This window comes from Malaclemys terrapin, chromosome 4 (assembly GCF_027887155.1).
Source record: "Malaclemys terrapin pileata isolate rMalTer1 chromosome 4, rMalTer1.hap1, whole genome shotgun sequence".
Taxonomy (NCBI): Eukaryota; Metazoa; Chordata; order Testudines; family Emydidae; genus Malaclemys; species Malaclemys terrapin.
The window spans coordinates 140,004,848-140,025,574 of NC_071508.1; the positions used below are offsets into that span (position 1 = coordinate 140,004,848).

At 45.8% G+C, this 20,727-nt stretch overlaps 1 protein-coding gene across 3 annotated transcripts in view; it reads right to left on the bottom strand.

Moving 5' to 3' along the window:
- Nucleotides 1-3,305: 3,305 nt before the first annotated feature.
- MNAT1 (MNAT1 component of CDK activating kinase) overlaps nucleotides 3,306-20,727 on the bottom strand; it is a 193,839-nt gene continuing 176,417 nt past the window's right edge. For all 3 annotated transcript variants that reach the window (XM_054026944.1, XM_054026946.1, XM_054026945.1), the window contains one exon: nucleotides 3,306-3,799. In XM_054026944.1, the coding sequence (XP_053882919.1) occupies nucleotides 3,679-3,799 (121 nt within the window). In that variant the 3' untranslated portion in view covers nucleotides 3,306-3,678. The remainder of the gene's footprint in view (nucleotides 3,800-20,727) is intronic.

The window sequence follows — 20,727 nt, forward strand, 5'->3', positions numbered from 1 at the left end:
ATGTTATCCTGTGTGAATTCAAACAAGTACCCGTTCACATCACTGCTTGTACACAGTACAGCCAATCTAGAATACGGTGCAAAAGTACGGAACTTGCCCAGCTGCCTTTCTGCCACCACTGCAGAAGCGCCTGTTTAATGTTAACTGTTCTACACCCAGTTCTCTCTTGCTTCATGTGCCTCCCTTAGACACTACCTGGAGCAAGGCTGTCACTTTCTTGTGATACCAACCCCCCTTTCCTCTCCCTCGAAAAAGCTGACCAGCTCGATTTTTAAGATAAAGCTGAAAACTTTACTTCATCTCTACCTATACTAGAAGCTCTGGTTCTATTCCCCAGTCAAAACTGCTTTCATCTCCTATGCTCCCCTTCAAACACTGGTCCATGTCACTTCTCCCCAACCAGGCTAACAGTCTCAAACCTAGCTAACCTTTGCTGCTTGTTAAGCTTGCTGTCTAGCTTCTGCCATCTGTTGGCAGAGGCTGATATTCCTCACTCTGTGGATTTGTTCTCATACCCAGTCTCCAATTTAATCTGTTACTTTAAACTCTATAATGCATATAGACAACGGGGGTTTGAAGGGCATTAGCCTTTCCTCCTCCCCCAAAATAGGGATTGCATTCATAGAGGAAAGTTTGGAACTGAAGTTCATTTATCTCAATTTATTAAAAGTAGACAAATTTAGTCATGATACAAAAGTACTCATTAAAGTGATACTCAGGCACCGTTATGTTTTAACTCTAGCTCTCCCCTAAATAAAAAAAGTTGCCGAAACTCATGTCTATAGCAAAATAGAGACAGCTCATCTTGTCCTTGGCCAGTTCCTTTTCCATGTAGTCAATGCACTTACCTGAGTCAATACAGAAGTAAAACTTCTGCTGACTGCATACCCCTAGTTGTCACCTACCACCCCATACTGGAACCCAGACAGGGTATCAGCAAACAATTACAACCCATACTCAGTAGGGACCTATCCTGAAAGAAACCTTTTGGCCTTCAAACAATCCTCCAGCCTCTTCAAGCTCATCACCAGAAGCAAGCTCCCCATAGACCAGGACACACCAACTCAAAGCAGCACCAGACCCTGCCAGAACAACATGCAAAACCTGCAGACATCTCCATTGCCACAATGATCAACACCCCACCCCCCCAATACATCTTTCAAGATCCATGGATCCTACACATGCCTATCACAACATGTGATGTCCCTCATCCAGTGCACTAAATGCCCCAACTATGTAGATGAAGTCAGACTTTCACTACAGTCTCGAATGAAGTCACACAGGAAAATTATAAAAGACAAACTCCATCGCCTGTGGGTGAACACTTTTCACAAAGTGCTCACTCTACATCTCACCTATCAATCCTCATCCTCAAAGGAAACTTGCACAACGCTTTCAAAAGATGAGCCTGGGAGCTGAAATTCATAACTTTGCTAGACACTAAAAATCATAGATTGAATAGACACACTGGAGTTGCATAACTCACTAATTCCCTCCTCCCCCTTTTTTTTGTTCGGACTACAGGGGTCTTAATGCGCCACTTCACCTTGTATGGTCCCTTAGAATGTGTGTTAACTACATATTCTAAACTATCTGATCTTTTATTTAGCTGTGACACTTATCTTTCCCAGACTTGAAGACGAGCTCTGTGTAGCTCGAAAGTTTGTCTCTCAGCAACAGAAGTTAGTCCAATAAAAGATACTACCTCACCCACCTTGATATCCTGGGACCGACATGGCTACAACACTGCATACCTGGGAAAGGACATTCCTGAAGTTAATGTACCGGCCTGGGACCCCACCCTCTCCGCAACTGTTTCTAAGGCTAGGGCTCCACTAGAAAGCTTGCAGCAGCTATAAGCCGATGGGAGAGAGCTCTCCCCTGGGCTTATTGACTCCAGCCCAGGGGTGGGCAAAATACATCTAACATTTCTGTCTAGCCCGCCAGGCTCTTTGGCTGCTCCCTCGCAATCTCCGGGCTTCTAGAAGTCCCGCAGCTTCCAGGAGCAGCGTGGGGCCATGGCAGGAAGGCAGCCTGCCTGAGCGCCCTGCTGCACCGCCGGCCGGGAGCCACCTGCACCTCGCACCCCCTCCCACACCCCAGCCCCAAGTCAGAACCCTTCCTGCACCCAAACTCCTTCTCAGACCCTGCACCCCCATCCCCTGCCCCAGCCCGGAGTCCCCTTCAGCACCAAACTCCCTCCCAGAGCCCACACCTTTCTCCTGCACCCCAACACTCTGCACCAGCCCGGACCTCCCTCCTGCATCCAGAACCCGCCTGCCCTCCATTAATACAGTAGAAATGTGTGGCCCATGATGACTTACCAAAAATCCAAGGAGTGGCACCCCTGCAAAAATTATTGCCCGCCCCTGCTCCAGCCCCTGCAAGGGGAGAAGTACTACTGCTGACATAAGTGCCAGTGTGAACAGCACTAGGTCGGCATAAATTATGTCGCTCAGGGGGATGGCTATTTCACACCCCTGAGCGACATAAATTACGTCAACTTAAGCTGGTGTGTAGCCTTAGCCTCAGATTTGTGGCAAGAGTATCCAGGTAATCAGGCCTATGGGAATGAGAAAGCAATAGGAGACTGGAGGTGGATGTGCCTGCCCTGAGAAACTTCTAAACTAGGGGTGCTCAAACTTTTCCTCTCGTGCCCCCGCCTCTTACCTGTAATGGAACGTGTCTGCGCCCTTCCTCACACACACACACACACACCTTGCAAGAGCCAGGGTGGAGCTGAGGGCAAAGCAGGACTGGGTGGCACTCTTTCCCGGGCCCTGCCGTGCTCCCCGGATGTTCCTCTGTGCTCCGCTGTGCGGTGCGCCCCACAGTTTGGGGACCACTGTTCTAAACCGTCACAGAAAACTTGCTCTGCTTAATAAAGGAGCTGTGTTGAGGGAGCGGGGGGATGACAAAATGATGAAGCAAAGGTTTGTTGCATTCTTTTCTATATCATTTGGCCTCCTTAGCCTTCTCCGGTTAGAACCACTTGAACTAGTAATGATGCTCCATTTAAGCTTATTCTCCAGGAACACAGGTGAAGGATTCTTAGCCAGGGACTTTACTGCCACTTTCTGGACAAAGGTAACATGAGGAGTGACATCAAATATGCTGTCAGCACAGCTCCACGTTTTCTTGTTTCCCGCTACGGGCATTAGGAAACAAACCCACTCGTCTAGGCTGGAGAAAATAGTTTTATGGGAAAAAAAACATAGGTTTGAATATTGACTCAATGTTATAATCAAAATGGCATTTAAATGCTTGTGCAAATAAAACCCTGCAATAAGAGTAAAACCACAAAATTTAATAAAAAGTCTGGTTTTATTTTAAAAAATTTACAAGTCTCTTTTTTAAACCTCAAACATCCATAGCTGAATTATTCACATCTTCCATTAGATGTGGCTTATTGCTTCAGCCCCTCTCAGCGAAGTGCCACATGACTAAAGAGTTCCCCTTCCGCAAAAATGTATCCACCACTTTACAAAGCTCTTGTGCAGACTTAAAAAAAAAAAAAAACTTTAGTAAAGCCAGCTGTGCTTAAGTATTTTATATATATATGAAAAAGGTGACAGCAGGTTAACGATAGTGCAGATGGTAGCAGTTTCACTGGAGGTTTGCTTGACTTGCTCCTTGCTCCAGTCCGGTGCCCACTGCTCACAGGCCGGTGTATGCAGGCTAGCTGGGATGCCAGAAAAGCCCACTGAAAGCATCCTGTAGGGCTCGGTGACAAGCCAGGGAGGAAGTGTAGCCCCCAGCAAGATCCTGTGGAGAGGTGGCTCGGACATGGTTTAGATATCTAAAACAAACAGAAACATCGTTTTAGGCCAAAACCCATCATCATATATACTGTGGGAACCCCAAGAAGTTTTTTTTTTTTTTTTAAAAGTTCCCACCACTGAAAACTTTTCCACCTAGAAACGATAGTGATCAAATATATTTAGCCTCCTCCGTAATTGTTCAATAAGCAAAGTATCCTGAATGATTTCTAACATACTTAAAGCACAAATTATTAAAGAGTCAGACCACATAAATATATGCCTGTATTTTGTATAGTCTCATAAAAACTAGCTTTCTAAAAGTTTTACTGATTAAATAATACAAGATAATGTGCAACATGGCTTGTAAAGTTCAGAAAACAAGGGTTCAAAGACCTCGGACACATTTCAGAGGCCGTGCACCTGATGTGCTGGAAGAAACTGCCCATGTGTGTAGAACAGTGGTTCCCAACCCTTTCTCAGCACACCTTGATATATCTTTCATTATTTTGAGGCACACAAATGAACTCATGAATATTCAGGAGCCAATCCCAAACAAGGCTCCCAAATGTATTAGGTAGGAGCATTTCGGCCCCTGCAGCAGAATTTCTCACCCCTACATCTGCCCATCCCAAGCCCAGCAATGAATTCTGTCCTCCAACCTCCAATCCTGTGCCCCAGTCTCTAAACCAGTTCTGCTCCATAGCCACCATCAGTTGCGTCCTCAGCCCCCACCTCACCCCAATTCTGCCCCCCACCTGCACCAGTTCTACCCCTTCCAACTCTCTCACCTCACACCCATCTCACCTCTGCTTCTCCTGGGGTTCTCCCCTCCCAACCTTGGGGGGCTGTAGCAGAGTCCCTGCTCCCCTTCCAAGCTAGGGAGGGGTGGCTCCAGGAGGCTCTTCCACCCCCGCCCCAGCTGGTGGCTGCAGGCAGGAGGGGAGGGGGAAGAGGGAGATTGAGCTCTGATTGGTTGTTCTGTCCCCTGGAGGAGGCAGGGTAAGTGAGGCACACAGACAATCCCCCTTCCTTTCTCCTCCCCTGCTCCCAGTCCACAGGACTCAAATTTGCTATCTTAACCTCACTTTGGGGAATGGAATGTGATGCATGCATAATATTTGCAAAGGGCCTGGGCCTGGAGAGCAAACGTACAAACTGCAATCCACCTCCGACACTAATTAAAATACAAGGGAAGGTTTTTTTGTTCTCATGGAGTTTTTCAAAAAAATCAGTAGCACACCTATTCAGGCCTGCTGGCACACCAGTTGGGAGAAACAGGTGTATAATACAGGCCAGCATGTGTGAAAATGCTCACAAATTTCAGGTTTTCTGGGCGCAGTGGGTGTCTATGCATTTTTCCCCCCAGTTGCTTTCATTACCGCTCTTGAAAATCTAGCTAAATTCAAGCACTTAGTCAAGAACACGAAAGATATCAGACTCTATAGAAGTCTATGGAACCACCTGAGTCTAAAGTCCCCTAGTAACTCACAGGACAAGCATGGAGGGACAATGGCAATACAAGCTTCCCTACATTGCTCTGAAGGGGTCTTTGAGAAGTTCTGTGTCCAGTTAATGCTAGACTGCCAGCAGAATGGCAGTGGTGCTGGTGGGTTTGGAGACACCAATATTTCGCATTCTGCTCCCAGAATGTACATCTGGAGCAGTTACACTGGTGCAAGGCGATTGCAAAACCAGACCCATTAGTGAACGAATCCTCACAGCACCTCTGTGAATTAAGTATATTCCCCATTTTACAGATAGGGAAATTGCATCAGACACAGGTGTCCCCAGAATCCTTATTAGCAAGTGGATAGAAACCAGCAACTCATTTCACACAGGGCTGGAAATATCCAGACCAAATTTGAACCAGTGACCTGAAGCTGGAAGAGGCTACGCTCATTGTGTGTTCTTGAGCTCTCTGCTTTCCCCAGCCCTTTTTTGGGAGCCCAACATGGAGGTTATTTTGCCCGCCAAGAACTACCAGTAAAGTGGCAGTGTTGTATGAAGAATGGGGCTAAATGGGGCTTGAATGTTTCATTTAGTGCCATAAACTCATAATCCCTGCCCTCTGCATAATAAAGATATAGGGCCAGATCCTCACCTGGTGTAAATTACTTTGGTGCAGCTATACCCATTTATACCAGCTGAGGAGCTGGTCCATAGAATCCAATTAAGCACATAAAATCCTCAGGGTTACAGTTTAACATCACCAGCAGAGTGGCTGCCTCAACCTTTAAAAGCCAGATACAGTACCATAACTGAGAACACAGCTCTACAGCCAAAATGCTTCTGAAATAAATGTAGTCAAACTTTATTAATTCTGGGTCACTGAGAACGAAAATGATGCTTAAAATTATTGATTGGCTCTAGTTTTCAAGATATGCTATTGGGTCAGTATATATGACCCTTGACTTGGGAATGGCAGAGGATAAGTGAGTTATAAAGGAAAGGGATCTCAATTTAAACCAGAAATGACTAAAATACATCTTTGACTGGATCTATGAATAAATCTATGACTGGGTTTGGACAGTACTTGCTTTTTAGGCAAAACAATGAATGATGCAATCTGAAGCTGGTATTGCATCATACATTATATGAATTGCATCATGTTATTCCTAGAAGTCATGGATGATGCAATCATAACGAAGCTTCCATCACTCTGCTGAACAAATTGCCCTATATCAGCTCTAGAAATCATACAGTGTCGTGCTCTCTTATTTGTCAGTGTTTGATTTTGCAGAGGGACACATTTCTGTTTAGCCAAAGTGAGCAGAGATGCCTCGTACTTGTGTGAACAGTGCAGATAACTTCTGCTATGTTTGTGGTGAAGTGACTTTTGCATCACAAAAGCGCAGTCTAACCACTATGGTTAAGAAAGCCTGTCACCTTTATTTTGGCTGCAAAATTGGAGATCAGGACAAGAGGTGGGCCCCACACATATGCTGCAACACTTGTACAACAAATCTTCGCCAGTGGTTGAACAGGAAAAGGAAATCTATGCCTTTTACAGTGCCAATGATTTGGAGAGAGCCAACAGATCATACCAGCAATTGTTACTTCTGCATGGTGCCTCCAGTTGGGAAAGGTGTGTCAAAGAAGAAAAAGTGGACTGTGCATTATCCAAACATTCCATCAGCTATTTGCCCAGTACCCCATGGAGAAGGACTGCCGGTTCCTGATGCACCAGAATCATTCTCATTTGAGTCAGATGAGGAAGAGGAAGAGGATGAAACTTCTGGTCCTGAACCATCAGTGTCACAGGACCCACATTTTCTCCCATCCTCCTCCTCTGAACCACACCTCATAACACAAAGTGAACTGAATGACCTGGTCAGGGATTTGGAACTACCCAAGAGTAAGGCAGAACTGTTGGGCTCCAGACTACAGCAGTGGAATCTCCTGGCAGGTGATGTTAGGGTTTCCATGTTCCGTGACCGTCAAAAGGATCTTGTCCCATTCTTCTTCATGGAAGGTGATCTTGTAGCCTGCAACAATATCGATGGTGTGATGGCAGCTCTCAACATCGTTCACGATCCAGATGAGTGGAGACTGTTCATTGATTCATCGAAGACAAGTCTTAAAGCTGTTTTACTGCACAATGGCAATGTTTTGCCATCAATTCCAGTTGGTTATGCAGTCCATATGAAGGAAACCTATGACAACATGAAACAACTTTTGAGGTGCATAAACTATGACCAACATCAGTGGCAGCTTTGTGGCGATTTGAAGGTTGTTGCTCTCTTGCTTGGGCTGCAGACTGGATACACAAAGTACTGCTGTTTTCTCTGCGAATGGGATAGTCGTGCAAGAGATTCCCACTACATCAAGAAAGATTGGCCACTCCAACAGTCATTGGAACCTGGGAGGAAAAGTGTTCAGCATCCACCACTTGTTGAATCAAGGAAGATTTTGTTACCACCCTTACACATCAAGCTGGGTCTGATGAAGAACTTTGTCAAGGCCATTGACAAAACACAAGCAGCTTTCAAGTACCTCCGTGGAAAATTTCCAAGGTTAAGTGAAGCTAAGATAAAGGAAGGTGTCTTTGTTGGTCCTCAGATTCGTGAACTTCTTCGAGATGATGCATTTGACCATGCACTGCGTGGCAAGGAAAAGACGGCATGGAAAGCCCTCCAGTTAGTGGCAATAAATTTTCTCAGAAACAACAAGGCAGACAACTACAGGTTGTTGGTGGAAAACCTCCTCAAGGCATACAAAAGCCTTGGTTGCAACATGTCACTAAAGATACATTTTTTGCACTCTCATCTAGATTTTTTTCCCACCTAACTGCGGAGCAGTGAGTGACGAGCACAGCGAGCAATTTCACCAGGACATTGCAACAATGGAGAAAGGCTATCAGGGCAAATGGAGCCCATCAATGCTTGCAGACTATTGCTGGACAGTGACAAGAGATGCTCCATTTAATGAATACAAGAGACAAGCCAAGAAGCGCCGAGTAGACACTGAATAGGACTAAACTATGTACAGAATAGTTTTTTGCCTTTTGTTTCATAATAAATTTTACTTATATAACCCTTTTGCTGATTTTTAAAGTGTTACATAAACAGGACAGGTGAAATATTATCATGTAAAGCAACCATAAACACATGAAAAGACCTAGGTTTACAATTTATGAATAAAACTCTACTAGCTACACAATATACATAGACATAAAATGTAAAAACTTAAATATCTTAGAAACAGTAGCCAATCAGTTGTTTCAATTGTCATATTTGAATTCAGCACATCAAAATACATAATAAATAGCACATTTTATCTCTGAAGCAGACGACTTCTCAAAAATTGTAGACCAGTGGAATTGGTTTTCACAGTTGTAATGAAAGCCACTAAGCTTAAACTAGCTGTTTTGATTCATCACATCTTGGTACATGTTGCTCCTGGGAAGGTTGAGTCATTCCACCTCTGGTTTGGCAATTCAAGCATAAACTTGCAATGCGCACACAGCCTTTTTATGTGTTATCCTGAGAAACCCAAAACAGCTGCACTTCTGGCAGGAAAGTAGAGGACCACCAGTAAAATATCCAAAAGAGTTGCATCTTTTAATTTATGACTGCACTGTTTCCATAAAGAGTACATAAAACAGGTCAGCTTTTATAGGCAAAACATAATGGTCATACCCATTGATGTCATAAATGTGTAAAGAAGTTTATTCAAAAATGATTAATTACAGTTTGAAAACTGTATTTCTCACACCTAATAACTATAATGCACCCACATGAGCGATATTTCTAACTGAGTTATTGTTAGTAAAATGCTAAGTTAACATTAAGTTGGTCTTTTATTGCCAAATTTAGGTATGCTCCAGTGCTTTATATTGACCAGTGCAGAGAAGGCTTCATGGTGCTGAAGACAAGCTCTCAACAACATGGACATTACACAGTACAAAAAAACTCCCCTTCAGCATCAGTGGTAACCTACAAATAGGGGGCAGAAGGGGAGGGGCACGTGTGAGGGTGGCACTGGAAGTTTGTGCCATTTTTAACTTCTTTATGAAGTATGAAAGAAAGCCTAAGAGATTTCCTGGTTTTGTTTTTTAAAGGATATATATATATTTTTATATTATATAATTTTTTTTTTTTGCTTACCCTTTAAAACGTTAGGAACAAAGTCTTATGTTTCCGGATTTTACTGGAGAATATCTGACAGCTTTTCTAGTGAATTAAAAACACCCCCATCGCCCGTAATACCAGTGAGTTTTACATAGTCTTAATAAAAATCATCTCTCATTTCAATCAATCAAGTTTTACCTGCAGAGTATTTTTCTCTTGGCAGAAGCTTAATAGTTCTCCAGTCACCCATAGAGTCTTCCAAGAAAAAGACCTGAATTTTTACAGTAAAAAAAAAAAAAAAGCAAGGAGGAGTAGTCCCCCCCAAATACATCTTTTATTAAAAAAAGTTTTCAGACCTTCCTCAGATGGGGGGGGGGGGAAGAAGAGTGGGAGGAAAATCTGTTGTTTTCCCCTTTCCAGATCACCTTTAAATGGGAGTGTCAGTCTTATAAAGAAGTCTGATTCTACAGAAATTATGGCATCCACAATCAACTAGTATGTGATCTCTGAAGCAGCACAAAAATCATTACTGCTGAAAAGGTTTTAAACCTAATTTTACCATGGCAACTTGCATTAATTTTTGTTTTTCCAATAAAACAAACAGGATACATTGTTGGCTTTCAACTGAGGCATTTATTTTCTTGTTAAGTAACGTTAACTTAATGTTCTTAACCCCTTTAATTACTGTGGTACACCAGAGAATTTTAAAAAGACTCTGCCACGCTGAAACCACACAATGAGAAATAAGTGTTTTGCCTACTTTTTCACATTAATCCACATCTGTGTTATTTTAATTCCTTCATGACCATTACCCAAGTTCATCTCTGAACGGGATTCCTGGGGTTTCTGGCAGAGGTCCGTATCTTTTCATGTACACCTTTACAACAGCACCAGGAAGAAGAGCTTGCCAAGTCTATTTCCAAAAGTCAAGGTCAGTTGGGTTTTGGAACCTGTAGGTAATTGCTCTGACTAGTTAGCAAATTCCAGCACACTGTGTCTGTTTTTCATAGGTTTATTTTAAGTATCTGTAAATCTTATATGCAGAAACCAGGAAAAAGAGGTTTGCTTATTCTGGTGCACAGTTTTTCATGCATCTTGTTTTTACTGAGGGCAGACTAAACTCTAAGGTTAAAAAAAACATGCACTATTATTTTTGAATAAGGTTAAAGAGCCATGTGTTCTCCAAGCCATGGCTTTATACTCTTCCCATTTGCCATGTTGCCAGTGCTCTGCTTCATACTCTGCCCAAACAAGTCCCCTTTCCGTAACTGCTGCTATTGATCTTCCCCCGTTAACCTAGCACATCAGTTAAAAGCACACACTGGATTTTGTTCTTTGTGAGTCGTGAGGAATTTCGTTCCTGACCTTTGGTTTCTCATCACAATGTGAAATATTCCTCTTGTTTTCAAGGAAAAGGATGTACTTTACAATTATCCTAGAATCTTCAAGGCCACGCTGGTCATTTTAGGGGGTGAGATTCCCCTTATACTTTCCTCCTCCCTTCAAAGGCCTTGTGGCCACTCCCCATCAGGAATGGCTGGACACCACTCTAGCGATGGTCAGCAGTATTTAACCTGTCAATGAAGTACTCCCATTTCTGAAAGACTTTAAATTTCCAAGATGGCAGCACCTTGTTCTGACTTAGGCTTTCCGTTAACAGCTTTTCTGGTAGCTCTTTTGCACGGTCATCTTTTATAATTGCATTAATTGCAGTAAAAGGAACATAATCATAGAATATCAGAGTTGGAAGGGACCTCAAGAGGTCATCTAGTCCAACCCCCTGCTCAAAGCAGGACCAATTCCCAGCTAAATCATCCCAGCCAGGGCTTTGTCAAGCCGGGCCTTAAAAACCTCCACGGAAGGAGACTCCACCACTTCCCTAGGTAACGCATTCCAGTGTTTCACCACCCTCCTAGTGAAATAGTTTTTCCTGATATCCAACCTGGACCTCCCCCACTGCAACTTGAGACCATTGCTCCTTGTTCTGTCATCTGCCACCACTGAGAACAGCCGAGCTCCATCCTCTTTGGAACCTCCCTTCAGGTAGTTGAAGGCTGCTATCAAATCCCCCCTCATTCTTCTCTTCTGGAGACTAAACAATCCCAGTTCCCTCAGCCTCTCCTCATAAGTCATGTGCTCCAGACCCCTAATCATTTTTGTTGCCCTCCGCTGGACTCTTTCCAATTTTTCCACATCCTTCTTGTAGTGTGGGGCCCAAAACTGGACACAGTATTCCAGATGAGGCCTCACCAATGTCGAATAAAGGGGAACGATCACGTTCCTCGATCTGCTGGCAATGCCCCTACTTATATAGCCCAAAATGCCGTTAGCCTTCTTGGCAACAAGAGCACACTGTTGACTCATATCCAGCTTCTCGTCCACTGTGACCCCTAGGTCCTTTTCTGCAGAACTGCTACCTAGCCATTTGGTCCCTAGTCTGTAGCAGTGCATGGGATTCTTCTGTCCTAAGTGCAGGACTCTGCACTTGTCCTTGTTGAACCTCATCAGGTTTTTTTCGGCCCAATCCTCTAATTTGTCTAGGTCCGTCTGTATCCGATCCCTACCCTCTAGTGTATCTACCACGCCTCCTAGTTTAGTGTCATCTGCAAACTTGCTGAGAGTGCAGTCCACACCATCCTCCAGATCATTAATAAAGATATTAAACAAAACCGGCCCCAGGACCGACCCTTGGGGCACTCCGCTTGAAACTGGCTGCCAACTAGACATGGAGCCATTGATCACTACCCGTTGAGCCCGACGATCTAGCCAACTTTCTATCCACCTGATAGTCCATTCATCCAGCCCATACTTCTTTAACTTGGCGGCAAGAATACTGTGGGAGACCGTATCAAAAGCTTTGCTAAAGTCAAGGAATAACACATCCACTGCTTTCCCCTCATCCACAGAGCCAGTTATCTCATCATAGAAGGCAATTAGGTTAGTCAGGCACGACTTCCCCTTCGTGAATCCATGCTGACTGTTCCTGATCACTTTCCTCTCCTCTAAATGTTTCATAATTGATTCCTTGAGGACCTGCTCCATGATTTTTCCAGGGATTGAGGTGAGGCTGACTGGCCTGTAGTTCCCTGGATCCTCCTTCCCCTTTTTAAAGATGGGCACTACATTAGCCTTTTTCCAGTCATCTGGGACCTCCCCCGATCGCCATGAGTTTTCAAAAATAATGGCTAATGGCTCTGCAATCTCACCCGCCAACTCCTTTAGCACCCTCGGATGCAGTGCATCCGGCCCCATGGACTTGTGCACGTCCAGTTTTTCTAAATAGTCCTGAACCACTTCTTTCTCCACAGAGGGTTGGTCACCTTCTCCCCATGCTGTACTGCCCAGTGCGTGAAGACAGAGGCAAAAAAATCATTGAGTACATTAGCTTTTTCCACATCCTCGGTCACTAGGTTGCCTCCCTCATTCAGTAAGGGGCCCACACTTTCCTTGATTTTCTTCTTGTTGCTAACATACCTGAAGAAACCCTTCTTGTTACTCTTAACATCTCTTGCTAACTGCAACTCCAAGTGTGATTTGGCCTTCCTGATTTCACTCCTGCACGCCTGAGCAATATTTTTATACTCCTCCCTGGTCATTTGTCCAATCTTCCACTTCTTGTAAGCTTCTTTTTTGCGTTTAAGATCAGCAAGGATTTCACTGTTTAGCCAAGCTGGTCGCCTGCCATATTTACTATTCTTTCTACACATCGGGATGGTTTGTTCCTGCAACCTCAATAAGGATTCTTTAAAATACAGCCAGCTCTCCTGGACCCCTTTGCCCTTCATGTTATTCTCCCAGGGGATCCTGCCCATCTGTTCCCTGAGGGAGTCAAAGTCTGCTTTTCTGAAGTCCAGGGTCTGTATTCTGCTGCTCTCCTTTCTTCCTTGTGTCAGGATCCTGAACTCGACCATCTCATGGTCACTGCCTCCCAGGTTCCCATCCACTTTTGCTTCCCCTACTAGTTCTTCCCTGTTTGTGAGTAGCAGGTCAAGAAAAGCTTTGCCCCTAGTTGGTTCCTCCAGCACTTGCACCAGGAAATTGTCAATAATCAAATAGTTTAGGCTTAAAATTGGACCTCCTTAAAAGCAATTCTAGTATAGAGTTACATGTTTGTCCAGATGATTCTTTTTAAATCAGTTTTATGTAGAACAATGTTATCAGAGATCCTGTCCACTTTCCAGTTTCTAGCGAAGTAAGGGCCCAAAACATTTCTTTACTCCACCCATTCCCTTGCCCACTGATGACCCCCCACCCACCAAAAAAACCCTCCTCCTAGCTGCTGGACCCATCTTTCCTCTCCACTTTAAAACTCTAAGGGAACTGGTCCTCACTGCCAAATGCCCTCTTCAACAATTATATGAAAAATGGTTACTAACCTTTCTGTAACGGTTGTTCTTCGAGATGTGTTGTTCATGTCCATTCCACGTTAGGTACGTACATGCCGCGTGCACAGTCACTGAAGATTTTTCCCTCAGTGGTATCTATTGGGCAGGCTCTAGTGTCCTCTGGTGCCATGCGCTCATGCGCCGGTAAAAGGGGTCCGGCCAGCTCCGCACCCTCACAATTCCTTCCTGCCAGCTAACTCCAACAGAGGGGCAAGAAGCTGAGTCGTGGAATGGACATGAGCAACACACCTCGAAGAACAGTTACAGAAAGGCTAGTAACCGATTTTTCTGCTTCGAGTGCTTACTCAGGTCCATTCCATGTTAGTCTACTCCCAAGCAGTACCTTAGGAAGTGGGCTCAGAGTTCATGGACATGCGAATTGCAACACTGCTCTACCAAACCCGGCATCATCTCTAGCCTGCTAGGTGATGATATAGTGGGATGAAAAAGAATGCACTGACGTCCAGATCGCCACTCTGCAAATATCCTGGTTTGGGCCCTGGGCCAGAAATGCCACTAAGGAAGCTTGAGCTCTCTTTGAATGGGCGGTCAAGATGGTAGGAGATGGGGCACCCACCTGCTCCTAAGATGTGTGAATACAGAAAGTGATCGAGAATGAAATGCTTTGGGCCAAAACTGGCAGGTCTTTCATCCTGTCTGCTATTGCCACAATGAGCTGCGTGGACTAATGGTTTGGTCCCTTCTATGTAGAAGGCCAGGGCACACCTAATGAACCGTGTATGAAGACGCTGCTCCTCCCTATTCTCATGCAGTTTTGGGAAGAATACTGGCAGGAATTACCATGAAACTGCGAAGCCATCTTTGGTAGGAATGCAGGGTGGGGGCAAAGTTGTACCTTGTCCTTAACACCATATATAGGGGTTCTGACATAAGGGCCCCCGATCTCGGAGACTCTCCTGGCTGAGGTAAGTCGCTATCAAGATGATGACCTTCCAGGAGAGGTATGAGAAGGGCATGATGCCACTACTGTCATGCATTTTGTGAATACTCAAGGGGCTGCTGACAGGCCAAAGGGGAGGACAATGAACTGGTAGTGGGTCTGGTTCATGGTTTGTTGAGAAACCTTCTGTGGCCTCGAAATATGGAGATGTGAAAATACCATCTTTTAAGTTGAGGGCGGTGTACCAGTCCCCTGGATCCAGGCAGCGAATAATGGAGGCCAGGGAGACCATGTGGAACTTTAGTTTCTTGAGGTAATTGTTAAGGAAATGCAGGTCTAGTATGGGTTGGAGACCCACTTTGGCCTTCCGGATTAGGAAATAATTGGAGTAAAACACTTTCCCTCTCAAGCTATGAGGTACCTCCTCCACGGCCCCTACCTGGTGGAAGGCTTGTACCTCCTGGCCAAAATCTACTCATGAGAAGGGTCCCTGAAGAGGGATGGGGAAGGGGGCTGGGAGGGAGGGATGGAAATAAACTGGAGTTTAACTTTCCTCCACGGTACTCAGTACCCAACCGTCTGATGTAATGAGGTACCACTCTGGGCTGAAGTGGGAGAGACTGTCTGAAAACAAAAATGGGGCAGGATCCGGTACAAGAACTGGTGTAACACCCTTGAGTACCCCATCAGAAGTTCTGCTTGGAGTCTCCCAAGAATCTGAAAGGAACCAGTAGCAAGGCTGAAGTGAATGGGAGCGATTCTCTGTGTTTAACCAGTTTAGCTTCTTAAATAGGTCCTGGCAAAGCAGTGGAGCGGAGAAGCAGACCAGCTGTTGAGGTCTGAAGTGTTTCCTCAAAAGCACCAGGGCACATAGACCCAGGGACTTGAGGGTGTCTCTAGAATCCTACAGGCTGCAAAGCTTGTTTGTTTGCTCTTCTCTGAACAAATGGATGTGGCCTCCAAAGTGCCATCAAATGGAAGGTCCTGAATGGACTGTTGGACCTCTGTTGCGTCTCTTTGCGTCCTTTGCTTTGGGGGTCACTTCTTGCTGTCTGTCCCTCTCAGGTGCTGAGACCACCAGGAATCCTGGAGGGGAACAGGAGTTCAAGTACTCACAGCCTTAGGTGGGAGCAAAGTACTTCTTTTCGGTCCTTTTTGCAGTGGGAGCCAGGGAGGACAGTTTGCCAGAGGTTTTTAACCAGTCCCATAATGGCCTCATTGAAAGGGAGGGTCACCTTTAACGGGCCCGTGGCAGTCAAGATATCATCCAGGCTGTGCGAGGATTCTTTGACTACCTCGATTTCCAGCCCAAGGTTTGAGGTCACCCTTTTTAACAGCTCCTGCTGAGCTGCAAAGTCATCGTGGAGGGAGGAGGGGGATATGCATGCCCCAGACACTGCATCATCTGGGGAGGAGGAAGAAGAGGCCTGCACCAGCAGGAGGTTCATCTTCTGCTCCTTCTGCACCAACTGGGTCCTGCAGATCTAGGTCCTGAGGTTCGGTACTGGGCGTGGTACCGGAGTCTGGGTCGAGTGCCGGTTGTAGGGACAAGGGTGCTCTTCTTTCTGAAACTACAGAGTATCGGCATCTGGAAGAGGGCCTTTGCATCGGGGGGAAAACCCCACAGTTCCAAAATAGCCATTGCATCTGCATAGGCCAGTGCCCACAAGTACTCCAGCAGTGCTCCTGCACCAGATCCACCAACTAGTAGGGCTGCCTGGGGGGAGAACTGGCAATGGTTCCTCAAGTGGGAATACGACTCCACTTTGAGTCCAGTGACAAGCCTTCCACCTGGGACCGTGGAAGGGCAGTATCTGTTGGAGCCAAGGAATGATGCTGAGGAGGGAAGACCTGCATTGAGACAAGCAAGAATGGCTTCCCTCTAGATGGTACCAAATGGGAGCCTGGGGCCACATGCTCCCGTCTGCGCCCCGTTACCAATGCTGCCGACTCTTATACCACTGGCGACAGCAGTGCTGAGAGCACCAGCAGGTCCCTAGCTGCAAAGAACGCCTCCAGGGTAGATGCTACCATGATCCTGCTGGTGCTGCTTTGCCCTTCTAGTGCCAAGGGGTGGTTTGGGACAGGACTCAACCGAGTCTGCATACGAGGCGGAGTCAATGGTGTTACCCTTGCAGCAGGGACAGAGGAATGGCCAGACTCATGTCGCACTCCACTGCACTGCCAGTGCTTGGTTCTCTTCAGAATCGAGGAACATCTGCTCTTGGCCAACTGCTTCTTATGTTTTTTCTTTGGCACTGGTGAAGGAGAACAGTGCCAAGAGACACTCACAGCGGGAGAGCACTCTGCACTGATGCTGAGGTACTGGGTGCCGAGGCTGACTGGCTTGGCTCTGATGAGAGACAGAGCACCATCTCCATTAGGAAGGACTTCAATCTGGCCTCCCAGTTCTTCCTCTTACAGGGTTTGAAACCCAGGGACCAGATCTGGTAGCAGTTCCTAATATGAGTCTCTCCCAGGCACTTCAGACAACTGGAGTGTGGGTCACTCACAGGCATAGGCTTGTTGTAGGAGGCACAGAGCTTGAAACCCAGGGACCGAGGCATGCCCCGGCACCGGGAGTGGACGAAACTCCACTAACAGGGCAAGAAGCACCAGCTATCTATATACAACTAATCTACAACAGTCCAAACTGAGAAAAAGTAAGTACTGGGTATGGAGAAACATTGGAAAAGGACTAAACTAAGACCACCGAGTAGGACTTTGCCAAAACAAGAGGAGCTGTTCCAGCGACCGTCGCAGACAATAAGAAGGAACTGAGAGGCTGCGGAGCCGGCTGGGCCCCTTATACTGACTGGCATATGAGCGCACGGCCCCAGAGGACACTAGAGCTGGCCCAACGGATACCACCAAGGGAGAAATCTCTGGGGACTGTGCATGCAGCGCACGCACACCTAATGTGGAATGGACATGAGCAAGCACTCGAAGAATACTAGGTTTTTGTTAATACTTAAAAAAAAAAAAATTAGGCCTAAACTACTCAAAGTCCCTTTGAAGTAATGGGAAGAGATGATGCAAATACATTTAATTCACACTAGTTTACTCTAGGGTACACTTGCAAAATTAAGTTGTCTGAAATTAAATGTTTGATCTCATTAGCAGTAAAATTTAACAAATCCTTGAAGTAAAATTGGATGCATAGAAGATATTTAAATTGCAAAAGACTGTTTAGAAGCTAGTGCTAATTGATAAATGTCTGAATAAGAAAATCAATCTGCATTAGGATAGGGCCTAGAGTCCAGGATCCCATTGGGTACGATAGAAACTATAACACAAGGTGATACAGCCCATAGAGAGGGTTCTTTGGAGCCAGCCCATATTCAAGTTAGTTATTAACATCCGAACAGTGACTGTCGTAGTTTATAGCTTTGAGTTATTGTAATTCAACATTACTAAATAGCCTGAGTCAGCGCTGAGATAAGAAAATAGAAAAATACTTCATGGGTGCTGTGGATTATCTCAGGGATCCTTCTCCAAACCCATCCCAGATTAAGAAACTCCCATTTGGTGTGTGCTGTGGCTGGATCATCAGTGGCACACATACAGCTGCATTTTTGGCATACAGATGTTCTTTATTTTTAAATCTGCTGGCCAGATGTTTTATGGGAAATGAGGGGAAGATAAGAATAATTCACAAGTTGTTTGACAAGAAGAGATAAAGTAGTTCACCCTGTGAATCAATTTACTGTCCGTCTGATCCCGACATCTAAAATGTAGTGGAGTGGGGCAGACACTCCATCTGGGAAATCTTCCAGATTCAATGTTTAAATAAGAATACAAAAAAGACACTCAAATACTGAATTAGGCTGTATCCAGTCTTCTGTTTGCCCACTAAGGCATGCCTGGCTTTTTTTTGTTTCATATGTCTCCTGAGCAGATGGAACTCAAGTTCCAACAAGCCTGAAGCACTGGAATGGGTTACCTAGGGAGGTGGTGGAATCTCCTTCCTTAGAGGTTTTTAAGGTCAGGCTTGACAAAGCCCTGGCTGGGATGATTTAGTTGGGGATTGGTCCTGCTTTGAGCAGGGGGTTGGACTAGATGACCTCCTGAGGTCCCTTCCAACCCTGATATTCTAGGATTCTATGATTCAAGCTGTAACCTTTTGCTTGAGTCGATGGTATGGCAAGCTTCTCTATGTCCATGCAGTTGAGGCAGGATTGGTTTAAAAAACGCATCCAATTATAAAAAGTCTCGAAGTGCATCATTTTTTATTATAGTAGCACCCTGAAGCCCAGTCAGGATCAGGCCCATTTTTGCTATTCAAACATATTTTGAGAGAGAGTCCTTTCACCAAAGAATTTATAGCCTAGGTTAAGAGAAAATACAACAATTGTGTAACAAGTACGTAGGAAGAGCCTGTGTGGAGGGAGAGAGGAGGCACAGTGACAGGAATATTTGATTATGTAGACTAGCTATGGGCCTGTTCCAAAGCCCTTTGAAATCAGTCGGAGTCTTTCCATTGACTTTAGAAATGGGCTTTCAATCAGGCTCTTTGGGTACAATTTGTTGGGCAGGCTGTTTGTTTGTTTTGTTCTTCAAGATATAACTAAATGAGCTATTAATCATGCCAATAATCCCTGCTGGTGATCTGCCTTCTCAACTGCAACTATAACTCAACATTTTAAACAGCAGCAACAAGAAACTCACAAACACAACACATTTACATCCTCTTTCCCAATCCCCAACCACACATTTAAATGCCTGAGAAGAGAGAAGGGTCTTGTACCAGGCCTGTCAGCAAGGACCAATGGGAGAAGAGAATTCCAACATTTTACTGGAAACCAGGGCCGTCTCCAGCATTTCTGCCACCCCAAGCAAAAAAAAAAAAAAAGCCACGATCGCGATCGGCGGCGACAATTGGAAAAAAAAAAAAAAAAGCCGCGATCGGCGACGGCAGTTCAACGGCAGGTTCTTCGCTTCTAGAGGGAATGAGGGACCTGCCGCCCCCGAATTGCCGCAGGTGCCGCCCCTCTCCCTTGGCCGCCCCAAAAACCTGCTTGTTAAGCTGGTGCCTGGGGCCGGCCCTGCTGGAAACGCCAAGCCATCCTGGGAGACTGTTAGCTCAACAGCCTCAGCTCATTTCAGTTGCTATGGTGGTACGTGGAAGGAGAAGCAACCTCTCAACATAGCCAAGACATAACTTTGGTCTATAAAGACCATTATGGGTTAACTCTGCATTGCACCTAAATGGAACAGGAAGCCAACGAAATGGACAAAACTGGAGCAACCGGCTCTTTGCTGCAAACCCTAGCGAACAGACCAGCAGCTACATGGTGAATGGCATCGGGCGCATTCGCTGAAAGTTTGGAGTGGTCTTGTAGTGGCATAGATAATCATAGCGAGAGGTCCAGAGAGAACCAGCTGTAGATGAGAAAAGTTTGCTTTTGGTCAGTAACGCCACCAGAGCCATCCCTAGGAGGCGCCGGGCCTGGAGCAAATCAGTCCATGTGTCCCCCTCTCCCCTTAACATTCTTTATACAGGTGAAATCTGGTTACAGAGAACTTCCAGGGCAGCAGCTGGCTGCAGGTTAAATATTGATAGCACTCAGCTGTATAATTATAGTGTTATATCCACCTCCCTGGACTTCCTTGCAGCAAACTCACTTCCCAGGTGCACGTGGTCTCACTACCCTCAGTGGATTTGTTTTTAAAATGTAATTACGCTTTCACAACACAGAGCCCATGTCTCTATATGTGCCCTGGTGCTGGGGGACCCTAGGACCCTCCAGCATGGAGGAGGGGCTCTAAGTTCTGTTTTCTCTGGGGGCTGGGAGGGGAGGTAGAAAAGCAGATGGATGGAGGACCCTAATCCTTGTGGGTGGTGGAGAGAGCAGAGTTGTGGGACCCCAGGTCCTGGTACTGCAGGGAGGGGGACCCCAAGGCTGGAGAGCTGAAAGGCAAGGAGGACCCTGAGGCAGGGGGGTGATAAGGGCTGGCCCTGGCCTGGAGATGACATTGGAGGACCCCACCCAGTGCTGGAAGAGGGGAGGTGTGGGGCACTGGGGGGACACCAGTGCTGGGTGATGGGGACTACTGGCTGGCACTCACCTGTGCTAGGGGTGAGGGGGCCCCCTGTGCTGGTGGAGGGT